The sequence below is a fragment of the Pempheris klunzingeri genome, chromosome 22, assembly GCF_042242105.1.
Source record: "Pempheris klunzingeri isolate RE-2024b chromosome 22, fPemKlu1.hap1, whole genome shotgun sequence".
Taxonomy (NCBI): Eukaryota; Metazoa; Chordata; class Actinopteri; order Acropomatiformes; family Pempheridae; genus Pempheris; species Pempheris klunzingeri.
Window position 1 is genome coordinate 704,408 of NC_092033.1, and position 15,982 is coordinate 720,389.

Consider the following 15,982-nt stretch of genomic DNA (forward strand, 5'->3'; position numbering starts at 1 on the left):
ACACTGACTAACTAGCACACACACACTATAGACCTCCACTACACACTAACACACTGACTAACTAGCACACACACACACACTATAGACCTCCACTACACACTAACACACTGACTAACTAGCACACACACACTATAGACCTCCACTACACACTAACTAGCACACACACACTATAGACCTCCACTACACACTGACACACTGACTAACTAGCACACACACACACACTATAGACCTCCACTACACACTAACTAGCACACACACACTATAGACCTCCACTACACACCAACTAGCACACACACACACACTATAGACCTCCACTACACACTAACTAGCACACACACACTATAGACCTCCACTACACACTAACACACTGACTAACTAGCACACACACACTATAGACCTCCACTACACACTGACACACTGACTAACTAGCACACACACACTATAGACCTCCACTACACACTGACACACTGACTAACTAGCACACACACACTATAGACCTCCACTACACACTGACACACTGACTAACTAGCACACACACACTATAGACCTCCACTACACACTGACACACTGACTAACTAGCACACACACACTATAGACCTCCACTACACACTAACTAGCACACACACACTATAGACCTCCACTACACACTGACACACTGACTAACTAGCACACACACACTATAGACCTCCACTACACACTAACTAGCACACACACACTATAGACCTCCACTACACACTGACACACTGACTAACTAGCACACACACACACTATAGACCTCCACTACACACTAACTAGCACACACACACTATAGACCTCCACTACACACCAACTAGCACACACACACACACTATAGACCTCCACTACACACTAACACACTGACTAACTAGCACACACACACTATAGACCTCCACTACACACTAACTAGCACACACACACTATAGACCTCCACTACACACTGACACACTGACTAACTAGCACACACACACACTATAGACCTCCACTACACACTAACTAGCACACACACACTATAGACCTCCACTACACACCAACTAGCACACACACACACACACTATAGACCTCCACTACACACTAACACACTGACTAACTAGCACACACACACTATAGACCTCCACTACACACTAACTAGCACACACACACTATAGACCTCCACTACACACCAACTAGCACACACACACACACTATAGACCTCCACTACACACTAACTAGCACACACACACTATAGACCTCCACTACACACTGACACACTGACTAACTAACACACACACACTATAGACCTCCACTACACACTGACACACTGACTAACTAGCACACACACACACTATAGACCTCCACTACACACTAACTAGCACACACACACTATAGACCTCCACTACACACTGACACACTGACTAACTAGCACACACACACTATAGACCTCCACTACACACTAACTAGCACACACACACTATAGACCTCCACTACACACTAACTAGCACACACACACACACACTATAGACCTCCACTACACACTAACACACTGACTAACTAGCACACACACACACTATAGACCTCCACTACACACTAACACACTGACTAACTAACTCACACACACACACTATAGACCTCCACTACACACTGACACACTGACACTCACAGGTGTTCTGTCTCTTGGAGCTGAACACGTGGATGTCCATGGGGGAGAAGATGTCGGAGTGGACGATGCGCTGGTCGGCTCCGGTCTGTTTGCTGCAGGAGTGGATGGAGTGGGTGTTCCAGTCGGTCCAGAACAGAGTGTCCTCGTACAGGGTGAGGGCGAACGGGTGAGGCAGCTCCCCTTTAACCACCACCTCCCTGAAACACACGGCAGCTTTGGATTGAACCCGCTTTAACATGAAGACATAAACATGGTGCACATTCAGTCTGGTCCTGAACACCAAACACAGGATCTGGTTCTACAGCAGGTATGGATGCTGCCCCCCTCCACAGGTGTATTTGGTTAATCATGTATTCACAGAAAAGCAGTCAGATTTAAACCTAAAGTTGCAGCTTCTAAACTACACCTGTTCATTTTCAATTGTAGCATGTAAACTCCCCCATGTTGCTAAAGACACAAGAGCAGCAGCTAACACAGCAGCTAACACAGGAGCAGCAGCTAACACAGGAGCTAACACAAGAGCAGCAGCTAACACTGGAGCAGCAGCTAACACAGCAGCTAACACAGGAGCAGCAGCTAACACAGCAGCTAACACAGGAGCAGCAGCTAACACGGGAGCTAACACAGGAGCAGCAGCTAACACGGGAGCTAACACTGGAGCAGCAGCTAACACTGGAGCAGCAGCTAACACGGGAGCTAACACAGTAGCAGCAGCTAACACTGGAGCAGCAGCTAACACAGCAGCTAACACAGGAGCAGCAGCTAACACGGGAGCTAACACAGTAGCAGCAGCTAACACGGGAGCTAACACAGTAGCAGCAGCTAACACTGGAGCAGCAGCTAACACAGCAGCTAACACAGGAGCAGCAGCTAACACAGCAGCTAACACAGGAGCAGCAGCTAACACGGGAGTTAACACTGGAGCAGCAGCTAACACTGGAGCAGCAGCTAACACAGCAGCTAACACAGGAGCAGCAGCTAACACAGCAGCTAACACAGGAGCAGCAGCTAACACGGGAGCTAACACTGGAGCAGCAGCTAACACTGGAGCAGCAGCTAACACAGGAGCTAACACTGGAGCAGCAGCTAACACTGGAGCAGCAGCTAACACGGGAGCTAACACAGTAGCAGCAGCTAACACTGGAGCAGCAGCTAACACAGCAGCTAACACAGGAGCAGCAGCTAACACGGGAGCTAACACAGTAGCAGCAGCTAACACGGGAGCTAACACAGTAGCAGCAGCTAACACTGGAGCAGCAGCTAACACAGCAGCTAACACAGGAGCAGCAGCTAACACAGCAGCTAACACAGGAGCAGCAGCTAACACGGGAGCTAACACTGGAGCAGCAGCTAACACTGGAGCAGCAGCTAACGGGAGCAGCAGCCAGGAGGTCGCTGGTACCTGGAGGAGCCGTCCAGGTTGCAGCGGTGGATGAAGTTGTGTTTGGCGTCGGCCCAGTACAGCTTCTCCTGGCTGTAGTCCAGCGTCAGCCCGTTGGGCCAGTAGATCTCTTTGTCGATGATCATGGAGCGATTCGTGCCGTCCATCCCCGCCCGCTCGATCTTCGGGATCTCACCCCAGTCTGTCCAGTACATGTACCTGAGGACACACGGACACACAGAGTCAGCACAGACAGACAGACAACAAACTGATTTTATTATTATGGTATGTATTTGTTCAGTTTTAATGTCATCCTTGTAAATGAATTGTTTTAACTTCCCTCTGCTGTATGATTACATGTTTATTTCTACATGTGAGCGTCTCATTTGGTTTCTTCTAACTGAAGTCTGCAGAGGACGACCTCCGTCTGAGCAGAACGCCATCTCACACACGGACGGAGGGAGGCGGGCATTTGTTTATTGATGCTGCTGTTGCCGGGCGACCAGCCAGAGAGCAGACGCAGGCCGAGGAGCCGTTCGATCTCCGTTTACCTGCAGCGAGCTCACGGCCCCATCACGCGGCTTCTGATTGGTCAGCTACGGCGGTAAAGGTCTCACACGTCTCAACAACAGACCGTTGCTATGGACACAACCCCGATCCCAAACAGTTGCCGTGGACGCCGCCCTGATCCCAAAATCGTCCTTAATGATATTAATGGTTACAGTCGGAGTGACTTCAGACATTCAGAGTGGATTTTAGACGGATTAAATAAATATTGAAGATCTTGTCGAACCTTTTAATGGGAACACAACAACACTATTAATTAGTCACCAAATTGATCGGCGATCAGTAGAATCTAAAGAATCTAAAGGTGCTGCGTTAAGTGAAAACTTGCTGAACGTAATAAAAGTTTTGCCCATCAATGAATCGATGGACTCCAGCGGAGGACGGCGGTCTGACGGTGGATCCGTGGACGTGAACGTGGTCGAACCGCCGTCAGACTGAGACGCTCTTTGTGGAAACAGACGGAGGAGGTCGCAGTCAGTCAGAGGGAGGACAGAGCGAACAGTCGCACAAAAGCATGAAAGCCTGATCCACAGGAGGGGGGGGGTCCAAAATGAACCCTTTAATGAGTCCAATTAAACGGCTTTTAAAGTCTGTCTGATGTAATGGCGAGGCCTCTCCGTCTCACACAGGTTGTGTAACAGGGACTCTTTGTCGAGTGCTGCAGATTTGGGACTGAACAGTTACAGAGACGTCACACAGCTGCAGCCAAACATCGTCATTTATCACCCAGACCACAGCTGGAACCTTCAGCCAGTTAAAGGAGCAATCCCCTGTTTCTACCCATGATCCTCTGTGTCCACATCCTGGTGTCTGAGTGACTGGTAGGTAGTGAAAGTGTTGGAACTGGTCCAGTAGATCACCTCAGCCAGCAGCCACCAAACGGGCTGCAATGGCTGCAACGTGATCCTTTGGGACAACTGCACCTGATCACAGTAGGTCCACTAAAAGAGCTTGTTTGATCCACTGAGAGTGGATCAGAGTGTTATTCTAAGTGTGTGACAGCATCATGGAAAGGATCCCTACAGAGAGAGACCTGGAAGATCCTTTTGGTTTAACCACAAACAGCACACACACCAGACTACATTCACTAAAACAGGGATTTTAGAGAACAGGACACAGGAGCTGCTGCTCTGCTGCTGCCTCCATCAGTTAGTGCGTCGGTGTTATTGTGTGACTTTGGTGTTTTAAAGGGTTCGTTCGGATCCAACAAAGTTTGTGTTGCACAAAATAAACAAACTGATCAAGGCAACGGTAGTCCAGCAACTCCTCAGTCCTGACAGGTAAAATTGCTGTTTTTGTCTATGGAGTCTGGACTGGGTGAGGTGAACTACTGGAGTAGTGAGGAGAGGGCTGGTGTGATGAAAGCTGTGAGACTCAAAGACACCTCACAGATTCCCATAATGAAACATTAACGTCACATTATCAGGATAGGATTCCCTGAATACAACAGTGTGGTGAGGCAAGTTAATGCTGAAAAAGAATGAATTACTGAATGACAGCTAGTTAGCTGGCTACTAGCTAACTCCCACTAGCTCGTTCAAGTCTAACACAGACAGGACGAGGGTGAGCAGAAAGCAGGTGAAGTTACAGCTGACGCTGACAACAATTTGTGATGCAACATTTCAACGCAAAATCGCCTAGTCTAGAAATCTAAAAGCTGAGGAGTGGACTGAGTTTGGAAACCGAGTCCCCCACAGCAGCTGCAGCTAACATTAGCACACCTGTAGCTAACATTAGCACACCTGCAGCTAGCATTAGCACACCTGCAGCAGCCGAAGAGGCTGAGCCCTTCATGGACGAGGAAACTGTTAGTGAGGCGTCGACAGCTTCAGGTCATTGATTAGCTTGTTGGATTAGTTGTTGTTGGGAGTCGACTTTAGCTTAGCATGTTCACTAGCGTTAGCCAACAGTGACTGCGTGTGAACTCCCTTGCCTTCATGTTATTGGTGTATATGTAACCTTAGTATGAAGCCAACAGCAGGGAGGTGACAGGAGGGTTTATTTAACGTGGTGTCAATAGTATTCTGCATAAAAAAAACTAAATGTTTTAAATGAAAATGTAAAAATCAACAAGTTTGGATTCATTTTTTTGCCAGTGAAATCACATTGTTGCTACCAAAGGGAGAGTAAAGTACCAATAAAGACACAACAGTGTGCCAGCAGCGGTTTAACCATGAACAGGACGAACCCCAGCAGGCCTACGAAGGAAAAACCAGAAGAACTCGCTATCATCCCGTCCTCTGTGTTCATGTTTCCTAAAGAAAAAGTGACCCACTAACAGAGCTGCTGGGCCTCTCCACGTAATCCCATTGAGTCCAAGACAAAGCCTGAACTGATCGGCTGCCCAGGAGCTAAACACGGCTACAGCCTTTAAACACAGCAGCTGGTTGGGTTTCACCGCAAACAAAGCCAACGGCGGCGACCAGACGAGCCGCTCGCCGTGTCCGGCCTGCACGCGGTGGCTGAAGGTGAGTTCAAACACTTACGGGACGGTTGGAGGGGCTGGAGGCCTCACTTTAACACACTCTAAACATTCAGGTGATTTTTTTCCCTCCCTCAGTCTGAACAATGTGGCCGAGGCAGAAACGGGGGAAAAAAAAGAAAAAAGCTGGAGTGAACCGCGGCGCACACAACACATCCCCTCGCCACAAGAGCTGCATTGTATTTGGTACCTGATGCATTAATCATCCCCCTTGAACCGAGTCCAGCTCTGCGTTCCATCGTGGATTTGGAGAACCAGTTTTCCTCAAAGACTCTGCTGCTCTGCCTCAGACTGAACCAGACTCCACTCTGAAAACACACACTTAAGGCCTTTCTTCATACCTCACATCTGAGACTTTGGAGGACCCGTTTGTAAACACAGTTTCAGAGTTTTTGGGCTAAATTGCTAATCTGGATGGATTTTAACAAACTGAGCATTTGACCGGTCTGACACATTAACACTGAAATCAGGTCATTACCCAAAGCCCCTGTAAGACCGTCTGAGTAAACCTCGGAGTTCTTTGGCCTCACAGCACATACCGAATGTTGGCTTTTAATTGTTGACCTGGTAGGTAGTAAAAGTGTTGGAACTGATCCAGTAGATCACCTCAGCCAGCAGCCACCAGACTCCACTGACAAAAACACTGATTTGAGTGTCACATAAATGTTGAGCTGGATGACAAACACTGTTAGCAGTGTTAGCTCTGTTAGCCCTGATAGTAGCATTACCTCTAATAGCAGGGATAGCCTCTCTTACTTCTGTTTGCTATGCTAGCTGTTAGCAGCGTTAGCTCTGTTAGCAGCGTTAGCTCTGTTAGCAGCGTTTAGTGTGTTTCACTGTATTTCTTCTTGAACTGAAAGTGCTCTGGGGGCAGCATGGGGGGGCAGCATGGGGGGGCATCGGGGGGTGCAGCGGTTAGCACTGCTGCCTCACTGTGTTCTCACAGGTGCTTGTGTGGTTCCTCTCTGGTCCACAGACCTGCAGGTTAACAGGTGACTAAACTGCCTGTAGGTGTGACTGGTTATCTGTCTCTGTGTGTTGGCCCTGTGACTGACTAGTGATCAGTCCAGGGTGACCTGGTCCCGGTCCAGGTCCAGGTCCAGGTCCTGGCTGTGTTAATGACACCCAGTCTACACGTGATGAGAGTCTAATGGGAGCTAGCATAGCATTACCTGCACACTGTATAACCATGTAGTGAGGCTGGACAGAGTCTCCCTCTCCTCTGTGCACACTTAACACATGAATAAAGACACCCCCACCCCCCATCCCCTCCTCCAGTTGTTGCTGCTGCAGCACCTTCCTCCTCCTCCTCCTCCTCCCTAACTGCTGCAAAAACAAAACAGCTGCCGCGGCAACAATGAGCCTTTGTTGAACACACGCAACCGAACACAACAACAGAAAACAAGAACGTCTGCAACCCACTTTGTGCATCAGTGAAGGAGCCGCCATGCTAATGAGACACACACACACACACACACACACAGTTTAAACCAGAAGCTGGTGGAGTTATTTGTACAAGAGTGCGATCACAGCTTTGTTCAACACGTCACCTCATCCTGACAGCTGTGTTACACTCATGGATCTGATTCACACACACACTTTACATCCTTCACACCTGCAGCTCATTCAGATCGTTTGGTCCTGATCGTCCACTTTGATTCCTGGTCTGCTCGACGTAGCCTTTTCAAGAAGGGAAACTCCAGGATTTTTACATCTTTTACACCAGACTCCATTAACAAAAGCAGTCATTTTAACTCACAGAACACATTAACACAAACCAACCGAGGCAGCGGTAGACCGGCAAAATGACTGTTTTTGTCAATGGACTCTGGCATGTTTGAGGAGAGCCGTATAACTGATGGTGACAGCCAGCTGCAGTGTTTCATAGCTTTAGTAGTAATCTAATGGTAACTGTAGTAAGGTCCTCTCCTCAGCTTTTAAAAAGTTTCATGTCAATACCCCAGCCTCAGCTGGCAGGCACATAGCATGCCAAGTCCAGACTCCACTGATAAAAACAGTCATTTTACCTCACAGAACAAAGGAGTTCCTGCCTCAATCAGTTAGTTAGTTAGTGTTACAGAATTATTGTGTTGGATCTGAACTGACCCTTTAAACCACTAAAGTCACACAGTAACACACACACACTGACTGATGGAGGCAGCAGCAGAGCAGCAGCTCCTGAGTCCTGTGAGGTAAAATGACTCCTTTTGTCAATGGAGTCTGGTGCGTTTAAAGAGCGTGCTAAAACAGTTGCTGTGTTCTCTAACTCCAGCAGTAATCTGGCTGTAGCGCTCCTGCGTCACGCTGTAGTCAGTACATAACAGACACTGACTCGTCTTCCCGCCCTTCAACACCATGTTTCCTCCTCTCCCTCGGCGTCGGGCCCCAGAGAGGCGTTGGATTAGGATGTAAATCCATTAGGACACAGATAAAAGAGGCCTGTAATGTATTCATTAGTTTTATTTAAATTTGGGGCTGTCGCTGTGGCCCTCGCCGTCTTTCTTTCTCTTCTCTCTTGGGTTTCTATTCATGGAAACTCTTCTCTCCTCAGTGTTTGATCCAGCTCAGCATCAGAGATAAAAGTCACACGAGCCGCTCGCTCATGCACGGGACCGCCGTCTCTCTGGGTACTTTACTCTGAACTGTACACTTGTTGTTGTCACGTTGTTTGTCTCATACATAAACAGTAAAACCAGGTTAGAATTAGACTTTCACTCCACACTAACATGAACACAACGACTTTCTGACCCACAAAACTCTGAGTTCTGAGTTTGACTTTGGCTTCACAGCAAACGCTGAATATTGGCTGTGAACTGTTCACCATTCTTTTTTTTGTTTAAATATCGTGGTGTGTGAGTGACCGGTAGGTAGTAAAAGTGTTGGAACTGGTCCAGTAGATCACCTCAGCCAGCAGACACCAAACGGGCTGCAATGGCTGCAACGTGATCCTTTGGGACAACTGCACCTGATCACAGTAGGTCCACTAAAAGAGCTTGTTTGATCCACTGACAGGCTCAGAGTGTTATTCTAAGTGTGTGACAGCATCATGGAAAGGATCCCTACAGAGAGAGACCTGGAAGATCCTTTTGGTTTAACCACAAACAGCACACACACCAGACTACATTCACTAAAACAGGGATTTTAGAGAACAGGACACAGGAGCTGCTGCTCTGCTGCTGCCTCCATCAGTCAGTGTGTTGGTGTTATTGTGTGTTACACAAATATTTCTTTTGGATTCAAACTCTCCTTTAAAACACCAAAGTCACACAATAACACAAACAAACGAACCAATCGAGGCAGCAATACACCAGCAACTCCCACGTAAAATTCCTGTTTTTGTGAATGGAGTCTGGTGTGTTTGCAGAGAGCGAACAGGAAATTAGAGCTTAATAGTCAACTAATTTGCCAGTTGTCTCTCTAATTATTGATTGTTTGCTGTATAAAATGTCAGAAAACTGTAAGATTGTAAAAGCAGCCGTCGTCAAAGAAGCTGTTGATTAAGTTTTCTGACAAAAATGGAGCTGCAAGTAGTTTCACTCCTGCTTCATCTGTTTCTGACAGACCTGAATCAGATTAAATCTAAACATGTAAAATCCATCACTTTGAGAGACGGGGAAAAGGCTCTTTGTTTACACGCCTGCATGCTGGAATAATGAATAATAGAAGCAGCAGAGAAGCACAAACACCCCGGAGTAGCTGCTCCACCGATGTCTCTGTTATTGTGTGTGACACAAACATGCTGCTGGATCCAAACTAACCCTGTAAACCACTGGAGCTAAAATCACTGGTTTTGTTAATGGAGTCTGGCTTTGACGTGAGTGACGCTTGTCAAAAGTTAGTCGGTTAAGCCGGACTTCGGATCATTTGGTCATTAAAAACAAAACAACGTCCCACATGAGCTGTGTGAGTATCTGAGTGTTTATCCTCCTCGCTCCGCTTCCACCTCGAGCCGATACAAGACATTCCTCAGCTGCCGACCGACGGCGAGCTGCTCGTCTCTCCTCGTCCTCACAACAGAGAGGAAAAAAAAAAAAAAAACCTCAACACTGACGCTGTTGTTGGGCCTCCGAAGGACGGCGGCCCGCCGGAGGAGCAGCAGCTTGGTCAGCCTGCAACCCAATCTGATGAGGACAGGCTGCAGACAAAGCAGCAGGGACACACCCCTCCTGCTCTTGTTCAGGAGTCAGAGCCTCAGGGCTGCACACACACACACACACACACACCTTTGAGACTCACATGGACACTTTCTAGGAACCAGCTGATCCTGTGTCTGTACTACAGCTGCAACAACTGACCGTTTTCTTGCCAATTAAACTTCATTTATAAAGCATCTTCATAAATAAGCGATTTTGTCAATGGAGTCTGGTGCAGAACAGGATGGTCAGGGAGTGAGAGAGAAGACAGGAGGAAGGAGAGTTTAAAGACCATAAAAGGCAAATATAAGAATAAATAAAGCAATACAGAGTAATAAAAACAGACATTATGTAGAACTCTACAGTAAAATGAGCTAAAGCCAACATACTATCTCTCTCTCAGCGTGTAGGACTCTTACATTATCCTTCACACCATTCACATGTTTAATTTAACTTTTCCACATAAAATTAGTTTTATTTCAGTTGTTTTAAAATAAATTTGACCTGTTTTCTCTGTAATTATTGTGCTGTAAAACAGTCCCCAACAAAACCACCAACAGACCGGACCAGCACCGGACCAGCACCGGACCAGCACCGGACCAGCACCGCGGCTCAGAGGTGACGTTATAACACACGTATCAATAGCAGCCATTGGTCCCCTGAGCAGCTGACTCCAGGTCAGTCAGGTACGACACCTCCGACCACCAACCGAAGCACCATAACATCACCACAACAGAGGACGCTCTACCAGGACCTCTCTACGCTAAATGTTCTGCACCTTCAGAGCTGGGCCAAACCAAGATGGCCGCCGCAAGGATCCATTCTGGAACGCCTGGTCGCCACGGCGTCACACCAGGTGTTCGCATCACCGCCAAACAGCTCAGACCAGAACAGCCTCATACCGCACGCTGACCCCCCCCCCCAGGAAGGTCTCCAGGCGCCGAAGCTAATGTGGTTTAACGGCAAAACTGTGGGATTACCAAAATGGCGTCCACCACGAGACGCTGGCTGGACTTTGATCCAGTCTGTCAGATACACAGACCACCAGACCGAGATCCAGGTTCGGTTAGAGACCGGCTCACACTGCACGCGCTCAGTCCACCAAAGTTATCACACCGCGATGCGCTTATGTCAGGAAGCAGCAGCACAGCTGAGCTCACCGTGGAGCTAAGAGCCGCCGATTCAGGACTCCGACCCTGAACCATGACGTCCAGCTCCGAGTCCACCAGGGGACATTAGCTGCACGTGGTTCTGGCCCCCAGCTCCAGAACACCGGCAGAGGAAACCCACAAAGATTTGAAAAACCACTAAGTTTAGTTTCCTGTTTCAGGTCGGACGACCGAAAACACAACAACATGGAAACTGAGACGTCTGACATCGAGGTTCAAGTCCACCTGGAATCCAGAGAGTCCAGACCTGGATCTGGACCCAGAGGCCCCGGGCAGCTCAGACTCACCCTCGTTCAGGATCCAGGGCGATGGCCCTCGGCTGGTCCAGCTCCTGCCAGAACAGGACTTTCCTCAGAGAGCCGTCCAGCTCCGCCACCTCGATCCGATTGGTTTCCGAGTCCGTCCAGTAAAGTTTACTCCCTAACCAATCGCAGGCCAGTCCGTCCGGGGAGGCCAGGCCCGGGACCACGATCTGGATGGCGCTGGCCCCCGACTGGTTGAAGACGGTGCGTTTGATGGCCTCCTCGCTCACGTCGCTCCAGTAGATGAGGCCCTGGGAGTAGACGTAGTCCACGGCAGCGGCGTCCTCCAGTCCGCCCACCACCACCGTGGCGTTGGCCTTCTCGTGTGCCGCGTCCACGAGCCGGAGGTCCCGCCGGTTCGCATATAGCAGCAGCGGCACGCCTGGAAGAGAGAGGGGGGAAACACCATTTAGCCCGGGTTAGAAACACCAAAACACACCGTTTAAACTGGGCTAAAAACACCAAAATGCACCGTTTAAACTGGGCTAAAAACACCAAAACGCACCGTTTAAACTGGGCTAAAACACCAAAACGCACCGTTTAAACTGGGCTAAAACACCAAAACGCACCGTTTAAACTGGGCTAAAAACACCAAAACGCACCGTTTAAACTGGGCTAAAAACACCAAAACGCACCGTTTAAACTGGGCTAAAACACCAAAACGCACCGTTTAAACTGGGCTAAAAACACCAAAACGCACCGTTTAAACTGGGCTAAAACACCAAAACGCACCGTTTAAACTGGGCTAAAAACACCAAAACGCACCGTTTAAACTGGGCTAAAAACACCAAAACGCACCGTTTAAACTGGGCTAAAAACACCAAAACGCACCGTTTAAACTGGGCTAAAAACACCAAAACGCACCGTTTAAACTGGGCTAAAACACCAAAACGCACCGTTTAAACTGGGCTAAAAACACCAAAACGCACCGTTTAAACTGGGCTAAAAACACCAAAACGCACCGTTTAAACTGGGCTAAAACACCAAAACGCACCGTTTAAACTGGGCTAAAAACACCAAAACGCACCGTTTAAACTGGGCTAAAAACACCAAAACGCACCGTTTAAACTGGGCTAAAAACACCAAAACGCACCGTTTAAACTGGGCTAAAACACCAAAACGCACCGTTTAAACTGGGCTAAAAACACCAAAACGCACCGTTTAAACTGGGCTAAAAACACCAAAACGCACCGTTTAAACTGGGCTAAAACACCAAAACGCACCGTTTAAACTGGGCTAAAAACACCAAAACGCACCGTTTAAACTGGGCTAAAACACCAAAACGCACCGTTTAAACTGGGCTAAAAACACCAAAACGCACCGTTTAAACTGGGCTAAAAACACCAAAACACACCGTTTAAACTGGGCTAAAAACACCAAAACACACCATTTAAACTGGGCTAAAAACACCAAAACACACCGTTTAAACTGGGCTAAAACACCAAAACACACCGTTTAAACTGGGCTAAAACACCAAAACACACCGTTTAAATAGCACTTAACTAACTTAAATAATTTGACTAATTAATTTCCTAATAATTAAAAACGGACTTGCTAATTACATGGAAGCTTCTGGGGGGAAATAATCAGTAATTATCCATAAAAAGGACAAAAACAGAGAGAGTTCATACTCATGTGTCTCCTGTAGTTTATTAATCACACATTGATCCACGACCAGTGGATCTGATCTGGTTTACACTATTTTAGTCGTCGCTTCTTCGTGACATTTGATCATTTTATCATCATATTAGAAGAGACTGAACCATGATAGATACATTAGTGCTGCGATATCCCAGAGTTTAAAAGCCTCCTTCTGTCCAACCAGCATCAAAACCAGCAAATATTCAGTTTACAACCAACCCTGGTTCTGTGGGAGAACCTCCTGAGCCGTCAGCTGGTCCATCAGACTGTTTTTACAATGGCTCTCTGCACACACACACCAGACTCCACTGACAAAAACAGGGATTTTAGCTCTCAGACCTCAGGAGCTGCTGGTTCTGCTGCTGCCTCCATCAGTCAGTCAGTTTGTGTTACTGTGTGTTACACTGATAGTGTTGGATTCAAATTAACCCTTTAAAACACAATAACACAAATAAACTAACTGATGGAGGCAGCAGCAGACCAGCAGCTCCTGTGTCCTGTGAGCTAAAATCACTGGTTTTTTAAATGGAGTCTGGTGGCTGTTTTGTGCCGCTGAACCAATCCCAACACTTTTTGTACCTTCCCTTACTTAGACACACAAATATATACGATTAGTTGCTGCTCTTCTGCTGTGAAGGTTTCATGTTTTTCTACAGTAAACTGAATGTCTTTGAGTGTCTCAGTAAATGTTCGTCCATTACTGGAATTAATCCTCTATACATGTTGAGGTGCTCGTTAAACAGAGTCAATACTAACCAGCAAGAACTGGATTCACTCTTAGATTAACTCTGGTTTGGAACCATTTTCATCTGAACGTCTATGAACATTCAGACGTCACTCTCACCGCTTACAGGTGTTTTACCATCAAAACTAATAAATCCAGGCTGAAATAATCGTTAGTTTCATCCCTGAATAATGAACCTTATATAATAATATATACAGTGTGATGTGAGTCTCTACTCTGACACCACATGACCTCCAGCAGACGTACCGTTTCTCCTCCACCTGCACGTTTAACACTTTGTTCTTATAGTTCAGCGTCTTTCTTTAGTTTTCAGCTCACTTTAGCTTTTCTGGTCTGAAATCTTCCATTTGAGGTTTTTTGGTTTAGTCACTATTTGTCCTATAATCTACATTTTTATTTTAATAATCTCTTCCTTCTAGTTTGAACTCTACTCAGGCTGCTCTGTGTCTGTCTATCATATCCATCTTTGATATACAACATTAGTCCTGTGAGCAGTGACTCTGGATCAGGGACGGTCTCCACTGTGAACCATCACACACTTCTGATTCTGTTCAATCGGTTGTTTCCATCACTGGTTTGATCGATCGGTCAGCTGTTCGGTCCATCAGAGGTCAGGACGTTCATTTACTGTCAGAGAGCAAAGAAAGCAGGAAATATTCCCCTTTAAGAGGTGAATCACAGAAGAACAGTCCCAGAGAGCTGGCAGTGACTCTACAGCTGATAACTAGCTGCTTCATGTTTTAACTCTGAACGTCACCAGCTGGTTAGAAAAGTCTTTCTCTTCTGTCAGGTCACTTAAATCACACTTTGTTCCTCCTGAGCTCTTAGTAATAACTGTCTGCAGACAGCCTGATCCCCGGTGCACCGGTCCCACAGCTCAGGACCGAGCCGATCACCACATCCCTGCTGCTGCAGGAGGAAACCTGATCACTAAGTTGGTGAAAAACATGAAGAACTTTTCCGTAGAGCTGCTAGCTGTTAGCATGTTAGCATAACATGGAGACCTGAACGGGAGCAGCTGGTTGGTTTCCTCACACCTCTGGGTTCAGCCACAGACTTAAAGTCCAGCAAAGAGCATTAATATCACTGATTTAATGTAATTTATCAGGTTTGAGTCCCTGCAGGCAGCCGGAGAGCTGCTGGCTGAGGCTCAGGCAGCCGTTAGCATGTTATGCTAGCTGCTGCTAGCCCTGATGTTCACACTCCAACTAACTGCAGCCAAACTTAGCCGAGCTAACAGCCGCAAACTCGGTTAAAATAACGAATCCAGCCTGGAAATGTGGCCCGAGGAGCGGCTGGGGGGCCGTGGGGGCCCCGGGGGCTGTTTTCCCCGCTGAGGGGGCTAACGGGAGCTATTTGTGGTTTCCTTCTCCTCCAGCAGCGGAGGGCAGATGAGCACGCATAGCTGGCTGGCTAACGTTAGCTTCCCTCGGCAGAGCCCCGCCGGAGGGCCCCGGCCGGACCCCCGGAGAAACCCCCCACTAAAGCTGCCGCTGCCGGCTGGTAACTCCACTTTCCCCCCCTGACCGCCGCACACAAAGGAAGAGCAGAGAGAAAACGGCGCTTTTAGCCGAAACTCACCTCGTATGAGAAAACAAAAACTACACAACAACAGAGTCCGCAGCACGACACCCATCTTCCTCCGGTTCTCGGCCCTGCCGCCGCTCGCTGCTCAGCGCCCGGTTCCCATCGCTGCGGCCGCTCCTGCGGCCTGAAATGCGGCTGATTTCCAACAATATTCGGGTCGTGATTGAGCTACAAAGCGCCTAAAATGATGCCCGCTTCCATCCCGGCTGGCTGCCTGCGTCCGATCAACTCTCAGACTCTCACATTGTCCTGCAGGAGAGCCGACGTCTCCTTCCGCTGTGAGGAAGCTGCTCCCTCCTCTCTTCCTCCCCCTGCTCCTCC

The 15,982-nt window shown here is 47.9% G+C and overlaps 1 protein-coding gene and 1 long non-coding RNA gene across 3 annotated transcripts in view; one reads left to right on the forward strand and one right to left on the reverse strand.

Annotated features, from left to right (window-relative positions):
• The window catches only part of lrp6 (low density lipoprotein receptor-related protein 6), a 33,745-nt gene extending 18,035 nt beyond the window's left edge, over positions 1-15,710 (reverse strand). The window contains exons 1-4 of one of the 2 annotated variants that reach the window (XM_070853575.1): positions 15,656-15,710; positions 11,674-12,070; positions 3,057-3,254; positions 1,655-1,851 (exon numbers count right to left, since the gene is read on the reverse strand). In XM_070853575.1, the coding sequence (XP_070709676.1) occupies positions 1,655-1,851; positions 3,057-3,254; positions 11,674-12,070; positions 15,656-15,710 (847 nt within the window). The remainder of the gene's footprint in view (positions 1-1,654; positions 1,852-3,056; positions 3,255-11,673; positions 12,071-15,655) is intronic. The other variant, XM_070853576.1, reaches the window with a different exon arrangement.
• LOC139222061 (uncharacterized) overlaps positions 1-15,982 on the forward strand; it is a 295,725-nt gene that overhangs the window by 51,661 nt on the left and 228,082 nt on the right. The window lies entirely within an intron of this gene.